The 10,865-nt window shown below is 33.7% G+C and overlaps 1 protein-coding gene across 1 annotated transcript; it reads left to right on the top strand.

The window, feature by feature from the left end:
* Positions 1-509: 509 nt before the first annotated feature.
* LOC113688972 (IQ domain-containing protein IQM2-like) lies at positions 510-4,411 on the top strand. The gene is made up of 8 exons (XM_027206835.2): positions 510-812; positions 1,715-2,146; positions 2,262-2,442; positions 2,540-2,628; positions 2,718-2,808; positions 2,916-3,152; positions 3,274-3,375; positions 3,480-4,411. The coding sequence occupies exons 2-8, from the start codon at positions 1,758-1,760 to the stop codon at positions 4,164-4,166; spliced, it is 1,776 nt and encodes a 591-aa protein (XP_027062636.2). The 5' UTR covers positions 510-812; positions 1,715-1,757; the 3' UTR covers positions 4,167-4,411.
* The last annotated feature ends 6,454 nt before the right edge of the window (positions 4,412-10,865 follow it).

Here is a 10,865-nt window from a genome sequence, read left to right as displayed (position 1 = left end):
TGGTATTTTTGCTAGTTTCTAGCTGAATATTGTTTATATCAAGCCTATCAAATATAGTAGCTTGCTATTAACTCAGTATAACATTTAGTATATAAACTCCCATTCTGTTTTGCTTACCAAAAACAAAAAAAAAAAAATCATCCTTTCTTTTTTTTTTTCTTACCAGAATTTTCCTTAATTTGCACACAGCAAGCGCATTTTCCATTTGAAAAAAATGTATCATAACGATTTGATACATGTAAGGTAACATAGTGATTAAAAAATTTGTTCACAAAAAATATTAAAATTTTTCCTTAGAAAATAGCAATTGGCTAAAAATTAATGAGCAATTAAAAAACAAAGAAGACTAGAAAATAAAATGACCAAAGTAAAAAAAAATTCAGACCATAGTACTCGTGAGTATAGGAGAAGTTAATCGATGTCGTCAAAAGTCAATTCCACGTGCCATCTATCTCTCTCTCTCCTTTCTCACTCTCATATTCTTTCCACGCCCCCTGGCCTGAGCCCACTCCCCCGAGTTTGAGTTTGTTAGGCTGCTCTGTTCTCTGCTTCTCCCTCTCCCTCCCATTCCTATATAAATACTTCCCAGGAAAGTAACGTTGCTTCATCTATGCTGAACACCAACCCCCTTCCATTCTCCCCCAAAGGCCATCCATTGAAACCAAAAAGGCAAAACCCAAAAAGGGTTCTCGTCAAATATTACCAATTTCCATCTTTTCATCCCATTATATTCGGACTCTTCAGTTATTCATTGCCCACCGAAAGTTCTTTTTTCATAAATTTTTGGTCCGTTTCCAACCTCTTGTATTCAGGTAAAATCTTCTTCTTTCTGTTCTTATCCCTTTTCCAATCTTTTCTTGCGGAGTTTTCCTGGCTGTGACACGTGGTTTTCCCAACCAAAAATAGTAGTTATCTTTTTGTTTCTGATTTCCTTCCTTCTTTTATTTTTATTTGGTTTCTGCGTGTTTTGGAAAGTACCTGGATGAAAATGGTATCTGGGTTCTTTTAATTCTTCGCAAAGATTTTGTCTTTGTTGTATTCGGAGTTTTTGAAATGGGTTTTATCTCATGTGCTCTGTTAGTTCTGTTTTGATGAAATGTTGGCATATTTAAAGTGCATGTTGTTGGATGAGTGCTGTAATCAATGCACAATTTCATTGGACATTATCTTTTAATAAGATGTTTTTCTTTGCACGGGAAATGCTATTCCATTTATTGGGTTAGGGAGCATTTTGTTCTGCAATCTTACAAATGGCAGATCTCTTAGTTTCTTCTGGTAATATTTTAGAATTTTGGATTCAACCCTTAAAAGCTGTCAAAAGGCATATCCACGGATGAATAAGTGTGTCCACGAATGCAGTTTGTATTCTGCGAAACTGTGACTCAACTTCTTGACCAATTCGTATTCTGTTGTGCAGAAAAAGCTGTTAATACGAAAATGTGCCTTGTGGGCTTTTCTTGTCTTTTTTAGCCCCCTTTTGATCCCCATTTTGTTTAATGTTTGTTTGAATTGGTTCTTGGGAACTGTTTCACAATGTTACTGTTTTTCATTCTAGCTGTTTGCAGTATTTGATGTTGTTCTTGTCTTACTTTTTGACAGCTCATCTTAGGAGGACTTAATTTGCTTTTTTTATTAGTATCCAATTGTTGCTTTTAATGAATTCCTTTTTGCGCAACAGGCAATTGAATATAGTACTAATCGTCCTTCATTACAGGAATCCAGGTGTTTTAAACTGTTAAAAATCCGTCCAAAATTGCATGGGTGTATCATTTTCGTGCCTATTGGCTGCATACTGTGATCTCCAGGATGGACTTGACTCAGTAATTGTGAAATCCATTGGCTTCTCTGGAGATGATGAAAAGAAGACACCAGAGTGGTCTATGGGCATCGGCAGCCAAGATTCTGAATCAAAAGCATTTCTATCACTCGATTATGGAAACTGCCAATTTGTAATTGACACTGAGACTGAAGAGATGGGCAATCAGTCTTTAAAACAAAGTATGGCCACTGTTAAAGTGCCACAATTGCCAATCCTGGATTGCAGCAACCCGAAGCATGAAGCTGCGGTAAAGTTGCAGAAAGTATACAAAAGCTTCCGGACTAGAAGAAAGTTGGCAGATTGTGCTGTTCTAATCGAGAACAGTTGGTATGTATTTCTGTTAGCTTTGAAAGTGTCTGCTCAAAGAAATTGTCTTTTTTTTTGTTGTTTTGTTTCGTAATGGAGTTCAAACTTGTCTGATGCTGTTTCTTGATGTTTGTAGGTGGAAGCTATTAGATTTTGCAGAACTCAAGCATAGCTCGATATCATTCTTTGACCTTGATAAACATGAGAGTGCTATCTCACGCTGGTCAAGAGCAAGAACACGAGCTGCCAAAGTAGGGAAAGGACTGTCAAAGAATGGAAAAGCACAGAAACTTGCATTGCAACATTGGCTTGAGGCGGTAAGTAGAATCAGTTGTTGATTGGCTTTAAGTTTTTAAACTTTCTCCATTGTGAAGGTTCGCTCATCTGATAATTTTCTTGTCTCTGGTTGAGCAGATTGATCCTCGACATCGTTATGGACACAATCTACATTTCTATTATGTCAAATGGTTTCATTCTCAAAGCAAAGAACCTTTCTTCTACTGGTAATTTTCTTGGAAGCAAACATCTTGACTGTTTAGCAATTTTGTGTTTTTAGTGCATGCTACTAACTATTGAAATTGATTCAACGCAGGCTAGATATCGGAGAGGGAAAAGAGGTTAATCTTGTTGAGAAATGTCCTCGATCAAAACTTCAGCAGCAGTGCATTAAGTATCTTGGCCCGGTATGTTTCATTCATTTTCTCGTCATTTTCAAATAACTTCATCAAAATATGCAAGTTTGATACCTTCACAGATTTTCTAACTGGTAGTTTTGTTTTCCGTATTACAGATGGAAAGAAAGGCTTATGAAGTTGCAGTGGAAGATGGAAAATTCTTCTATAAGCAAACAGGAGAGTTACTTGACACCTCTGAAGAACCTAAGGCTAAATGGATTTTCGTTCTCAGTACCACAAGGACCATGTATGTGGGCAAGAAAAAGAAGGGAACATTTCAGCACTCTAGTTTTCTGGCAGGGGGTGCCGCATTAGCTGCTGGGAGGATAGTTGTTGAGAACGGCATCTTAAAGGTATAGATTATAACTTAGCTTACAGATTGTGAAAGCTATCTTTTCTAGCCTCTTTAAGTGGTTATAAATGGAATTCCCATACTGGATTGGTATTAATGTTCTTTTTGTCAATTTCTTACAGGCTGTCTGGCCTCACAGTGGCCATTATCGGCCAACACCAGAAAATTTTCAAGACTTCATTTCATTTCTGAGGGACAATAATGTGGATCTAACTGATGTCAAGGTACAATTGTGCTTGCCTCCTTCACTTGTTTTCATTTTTTATCCGTTTTCCTTAAGACAACATAGAAAAAGTGCTTATGCTAATTAATGTCAATGCAATTCCAGCTTGACTCTGTAGATGAAGATGAATCATTTGGAAGGACAAGCAGTGGACACCTAAGGAATAACTCCTCCGAAGAGGACCTGGCTGACAAAATTGACTTGAATATAGAAGAGAGTGATGTCGTAGACTCGAATATAGAAAGAATTAACTCCGAGAAAGGATTAAATAAAGCTCCTGCTGAACTCACTCAGTCAAGGCCACTCAACTGCTTTGCTAGTAAATTGACAAATCTTCAGATACCAAGCAAAGACGATTTAGTAGAGAGGTTCAAGTCTGAAAGCGAACTAGTTCAATTAGATCCCAACAGCTTGCCACCAGAATCCCCCGCAGATGGATATGAAACAGCAGAAGAATCATCTGAATCAGAAAAGCCAAGGCCTAACTTGTCTACTAAAGAGCTTGATGCAACTAAAGGACATGCTGTATCCGAAGACTCTATTCTAAAAAGGATCAGTCCACATTCAGGATTGAAACCATTCCAATTAGGGAATAAGTTGTCTTGCAAATGGAGTACGGGAGCTGGTCCACGGATAGGCTGTTTAAGGGACTACCCGTCTGAGCTACAATCCCATGCTCTAGAACAAGCTAACTTATCTCCCAGAAGTGCTTGTATCCTGCACAGAACAGGTCATCATAGGAGGCCACAGTCATCTCCATTGTGTAAGAAAGAAGTACATTTCAGTTGCTGATCTATCCACCACACTAGAAGGGCTATAGGATTAGTTGTTCAATCAATCTATTCTTTTGTGTGAATACCAAAATGACCTAGGAATTCTTTGTCATTCTTTTTGTAGGGATTCTTTGACAATTTTTGTTCTTTTTTTCCCTACTCAGCCAATGTACACATTTGTGTTCTCGTAGTGTACAGCATACAGGATGAAGTTTGTAAAACTTCCTTGTAATCAGAAGCAAAAAGGAAATTCGATTTCTTCCTTTTCAAGCTTGCAAATGTTCAGTTATTTCTTTTAGCTCAACAAAAACATGAAAAGTACAAACTGTTTCTTTCCGAAAGTATTGCATTAACAATGATGAAATCCTTTTGGATATGATGTTGAAGGTGAGTGACAGAAGATTGTGGGATCCCACAATTCTCCGCGTTCACTGACTATGACCTGGTCCAGTTGCTGGAAACAGACATATTCAATAATCAGAGTCAACTCCTTGAGAAAAGAAAGCTTGATTGGATTTATTCAAAAGGGGCTTGTTGGTTTGATGTGTTGCTGTGCTGTGACTTTGATCTGGGTAGATGCACAAAAATTTACCATATGCTGTTAGTCTACTTGCTTCGCTGCTACTTCAAGCTTAAGATAATTCATTTGACATCATGTACTGCTTTGTCGATTCATCAGTTCTTTTTGTCCAGGACCAACAGTCTGATCTTCTTGTTTAAAAAATATTATGTCGACAGACCTGCTTCTTCCTAGGGGGTCAAAGACAACCGGTCGATACTAAAATATAGTTTGGGCTACATTTCAGTGAACACATTTTTCAATTACTCTTTTATCTTACATATATCAAATCACTACAGTAATTTTTTTTAAAAAAAAAAACCAGAAAAATGCAATCCAAACAAGGCTGAATTCGTTCTTGGTTTGCCAATTAATCAAGCTAAGTACATACTCACTCGACTAGATTAGCACAGAACACAGAACTTGCATATGATAAAGGTAAACTATTTATGCTTGCCTTAATAGAAGATTATCCGAGTTCAATTCAATAAATAAACAAGTCAAACTTGAATGCAATTGTACACATTTTCACCGACTTAAAATATTTGACAAATTCTCCTCTAATTTCAGAAGTGTAATTTTCTGCTGAGTTTACAACAACTAACTGCATGTTTATAGTTTAATAATTAGGATAAGTACACGCCTCGGATTGATTCAATTGACAAGTAAATGCCGTTGTGTATAATTTAATTTTCTTGCCAAAATCTTTATATTTGACTAGTAGTCTTTGCATAAGAAATCAAGTTTCAGAAACCGAGTAAGGCCTTATTAAAAATTCCCTTTTCTAAACCGCGTAGGAAATTTGGAGCATAAACATTCTCCACCGGCATTGATCAGTCTTTGCTTTCAAGAGTTTCCATATGTTAGTAACAGGTTCCATGATTGAAATTAGTCGTAATAATGAAATCAAATGTTGCCTAATAATGCAACTGGAATTAGATTTTTTTTTTCTGTTATTCATGCAACCATAGATAGTTTAAAAATATATTTAAAAAAAATTCTCAGGGTATGATATAATGAAAGAAAAGAATTTTTCTAAAAGCAATTGTGAAAAATATATGACAATTAGACACAAACTTTCAGGCAATTGCATAGTAGTTTCTTTCAAGTCCATGAGTAGGGATTTTTTTTTTCTTTGCTTTTATTTTCACCATGTTGAACTATTTGCTTTTCTTTTCCAAATAACATTTTTTAAAAAAAAATAATTTTACTATTTTGATTTGAAATATCAATCTATGCATAGCACGAGTCAGAATTCTAGTAATGTTTTATTATAGAATGAATAAACACGATTAATCAACTTAAATATGAGTTGCATCGTAGAAGAAACAATACGTTTCTGATATTAGTGACAACTAAGCCTGTAAACAACTCTTTTACCAACTTCTACATCTTATCACAAAACTCGGAGTAGTTGAGGACTTAATAGACCAGGTCAGGTCGTTAACCCAAAATTAGGGCAAGTTGGAGGGTCATAATTACTTGTGGTATACAAAGTTAGAATGCATGCTAGCTAGTTTTTACAATTGCAGGCCTCTCATTTCTTTATTTAACCTAAATACACGACCATCTTCAATGACTTGAAACTCTACGGATTGTGGAAGGTAAAGAATTCAAATGTGAATTAAATTTACCATAAAATGGAAGATAACCCCGTTTGTGAACTTCTGTCTGAATTTTTACAAGAAGGATGGCATGGTCATGGCTGATCAAGGAGGCTTTGTTTAATCGGGTGGCTAAAATTGAGACTCCGAAGATTCTTAAATTCCATTTATCTTCTGTTAGAAAAAATTAGAAAAAAAGGGTGGCATGGTCATGGATAATTCTCAATCATTTAATTAAAACAACATAAGGAGTTAATCAACGAGGTCTACTCAACAATAAAATTATTGAATTGGTGGTAGTGGCGGAGCCAGAAAAAATTTTTAGTGGGAGCAAAAGCAACACTAAAATTTTTTACCTACTCTTTTTCTAGTTTTTTAAGCAAAAAAAAAAAAAAAAATTCACCAACAAGTACAAATGATGCATATATTCCATGAAAGACATAAAAAGATAAATTCAAAATTATTAATGTAATAATAATTTTATTTCAAAAATAAACTAAACTATTTACAATTGCTTACTGCGAGTTTTTATATTTTGATAACTAACTAGGTTGTGGAAGTAAGAATGGCTCTCGTTGTGGATGGAAAATAGGGGACGAGTGGAGGGAAGGGAAATTGGGAAGTGGAGACAAAAGAAATGAATGACATGATTGACTGAATTGATAAAAAAAAAAAAAAAAAGAGTAGCTAACTGCTTGGTTGTGAAAGGTAGTGGTTCTCGGTTGTGGGGGGGAAAAAGGAGGACAAGAGGAAGGAAGGGAAAATGGGGAGTGGGGTCCAAAGAAAATGACTGATATGATTGGTACTTACTAGTTGAAATGAAAAGGTTTTTTTTTTAGTTTATTTCAAATAGAATTTGTGTCACACGTATCTTTTTAGAATTTTGGTTTATGAACTAACTTAAAAAATCACATAATTCTTTCACATCCTTTTTAAGAAAATTCTAGGGGTACACTTAAAATTATATCAAAATTGTATGAGTATTATAGGAATTTAAGAGGTGCCCCCACCTTAAATCCGCCCCCAAATTGGTGGGATTTTCTTTGGTAGGAGAGGAAGAACTTGTATTTTTGTTAATCAGCATTTATCAACTTTTACGTGGGGATAATTGTTATATATTAATATCTAAAGTTTAAGAAAAGGGGAAAATAAGTTAAATTAATTTACAAGTACATGATAAATCAACTAAACTAAGGTTGGACAACTAAGCATTGTCTCGTTGATAAAACACTTCATCTATAACCGACAAACACAAGTTCGAGTAATCAAGGGGATATGTCACGGGTTCGAGTCATCAAAGGATTTAGTGTAAACCACTATTGATCCTCTTTTTTTTTTTTTAACAAAAAGCTGAACTAAGTCTACAATAAGGTAAGCAGGGAACCACTACTGGTAAATAAAAAATAAACATATGATAAATCACTGGAATAGAAAAAAAAAAAAAAAAAAAGCTGAACTAAGGCTACAATAAGGGGGTAAGTAGGGAACCACAACTAGTAAATAAAAAATAAAGATATGATAAATCACTCAAAATAGATAAATCACTCGAATAGATAATAAAGATATGAGAGGCGTACTTGTAATTTCACTAATAATAAAAAATTATTAAAAAAATATATAGGATCAAGCCGGTTCATTAAGGCATCAAAAACTATATAGAGTTATTTGGCTTGATTCGACAATCGCACTAAGGGATTCAAGTTTAACAGAGTCGAACTTTAACTGAACTGGTTGACGAGCTCTCATGAACTGGCATAATTCATTTGCAACCCTTATTTGAACATACCTTCTTGTAACTACAAAACATCCTAAGCTTTACAAATGGCTGTGGACATTGAGAACTTGAAACTACAAACAAAATCTATTGTAGCGAATTTTATATTATTGAACACGAAAAAACACTGGCGGTACATGACAGCCATGCTACATGTTAAGTGAGAGATCATTAATTGTTCAAATAAGAGCTTAGTGATGTACAGTTCTGAATGCCAAGTGGGGAAATTTTATGTTGTGGATCTCAAATTCCAAACATAGAGTTGCCAAAAGTACAGACAAGAGTAGTATTGGAATCTAATCTACACTCTAATGGGTTGGTTTGTTCAACTAAATTCTAGGTTCAAGAGATGTATTTGCATGAAGAGTGGATTTTGGATTTGGGACGCAAAATAATGTTTCAACATTTCTAGTACAAATAGAACAGGTTGAAGTTGTAGAATCGAATATTGTCATGGAGATCCAGAACAAAGCAACTTTTCAGAAGTTGTACACTAACGTTGAAGATCAGGACATTATCTGCAGGGGATCTTCAGCTTACATGAGCTTAACTGATTCTTGTGTTCAGTTCATGAATTTTCTCCTATCATGGAGATTCTAGTAAAGGGTTATTCTTATTCCAGACAACAGCTGCAGCAGCTCAGTTCTGCAACATGTTTTTTTTTTTAAATCTTTCTGTTGCTTCGGTTCTAAAATCATGAGATGAATCATGGGCTTACATTTTTCAATGGTACTTTGTAGTATAAATTATACTTTTAACACGTTAACATTAATCTGAATCAAATCTTCTGGATACAATCTCAAGCCGCCTTCCACTAAGGGCTGTGGTTTATTTTTGAACTACTTCACAACTAAATATTCTGCTTCTACTTTTTCTTGTGCTATTCTATACATTGCCCCTTTTTCCCCAAGGGCAATGTTCAAGAACTAGCAAATTATACAGTTATCACTTTTTAAAATTAATGTTGCTAATTTCAGAAAAGGAAAAGCAAAAACATTTTGGATTTTCTTTGTTTTCTTTGAATCATGGTTAGGCATGGTAGGACCAGTAAAATTAAGAGGGCTTTCTAAAAAATTGAGAAGGCTTTTGCGGTTCATGACTACACAACCACCACATCAATAACGGTGATGCTGCACATACTTTCCAATTTAATTCACATTTCTGTATATGAATTTGTGAGCATAATATCTGTGGCCTACTTAACAGTAGCTGGCATCCTAGATCCATTGCACCTGTTACATAACTCATCTATTCTGCTTCTTCTTTCTTGTCTTTTTGGGAAAATTTGGTTCAATTCACTTTGCCCTTTGAAGAATCCACTTTTGATTTTGTGCACATTGTTCTTTTCACTGTCATTGTAATGTTGTTCATCAATCATTCATGTCTTGGAATATTGAAAGTTTTGATAGTAGTTACATTTAGGATTAATTTTACCTACACTGATAATGAATACATTATCACATTTAAATGAATGATTAAATTTTGCCTCATTAAATGAATGATTGAATTTAAACTCTAAATTTTACGCACTTTATATATATACTAGGCATTGTGCCCCGCGAGTTTCGCGGGGTGCCCATTATTGACTGTTTAAGAGTAATGTAAGATTTATTTAATAATTAATGTTTAGAGTGTTTTATATGATAGTAGGGTTGGAATAATAAATAGAGGAACAACATATTGGATTAATATATTTATAAATAGATATAGTAATATTGTTGTGATTTGTATTTAATTTTTTAAGAGTAACAGGATGTAAATATTATTTAAATTAATGGAATGTAAATCATTTTTTAAGAGTTGAGATAAGTTAATAATTCGAAATAATTTCGATATGTTTATTTTTATATTGTTAAATATAAGTGGAAGTAGAATAAAGAAAATTTAGGGAACATATAATTGCTACGTGCAAGAAACTATAGTGGACATGTTTAATTATGATTGTTGGATAAAGTCTGGGCTGATGAGCTGCAGATGATAATTGTTTTCATTGAGCAGGGTGAACAGGATGACACTTCCTTCATGTAAGAAGTGTTTTTGTGTGAATATTGGTTAATCTTCTATTATTTCTATTCCTTCTAGCTGAAAGATCCATCGAGTTTTAGCATAATAGCAATTGATTATTCCTATGTTGTCTGTTTGTATATGCGAGGGTATATCACCAATAAGTACCTGAGATAGAAATAGGGAAAAAAATGTAGTTGTATTATGAAATCAGAGTAGCAATGTAGTGTACGTATGAATTATATTGATTGGAATGTAATTTGTATGAAACTCACCAAAAATTCAAAATCGTGTGTTAGATAATGGAAGAGTTTAGTATTAGAAAAACTAAAAGAAAAGAAATATAGTGAAGAATATAAATTCATAAATATAATATATACAAATTAAGGATTTCTAACAATTTGAAATTATAAATTTAGAATCATATATTTGTATTTATTGATCGAATAATTGTTTTTTGAATCAATAACTATGGGATTGATTTCTTTTTAAGTTTATATATATTAGATACATGTCAAGTACATATGATTTTCATTCATTTGTATTAATACGAAATAGCATAATAAATATATATATATATATATATATATATTGACTGGATACAAACAGAATTTGTATTCATTTGCATATATTAGATGCACGTATGATTTTTAGCGATTTGCATATTTTTTATATATTTAATATTTTTGCTAATATATACATTTTGGAGAAAATTAATTAAATTTATATACATTAGATACATGTTAAGTATATATGATTTTCATTGATTTGTATTAA

Source organism: Coffea arabica, chromosome 1c, assembly GCF_036785885.1.
Source record: "Coffea arabica cultivar ET-39 chromosome 1c, Coffea Arabica ET-39 HiFi, whole genome shotgun sequence".
Classification (NCBI taxonomy): domain Eukaryota; kingdom Viridiplantae; phylum Streptophyta; class Magnoliopsida; order Gentianales; family Rubiaceae; genus Coffea; species Coffea arabica.
This window is presented reverse-complemented; position numbering and strand designations above follow the sequence as displayed.

Bases quoted from the DNA above. Each gene is read 5' to 3' on its own strand.
- LOC113688972 (XM_027206835.2), top strand. From the start codon at position 1,758: ATGGGTGTATCATTTTCGTGCCTATTGGCTGCATACTGTGATCTCCAG. The intron at 2,147-2,261 runs GTATGTATTTCT...TGATGTTTGTAG, and splicing joins GTTCTAATCGAGAACAGTTG to GTGGAAGCTATTAGATTTTG. The intron at 3,376-3,479 runs GTACAATTGTGC...ATGCAATTCCAG, and splicing joins TGGATCTAACTGATGTCAAG to CTTGACTCTGTAGATGAAGA.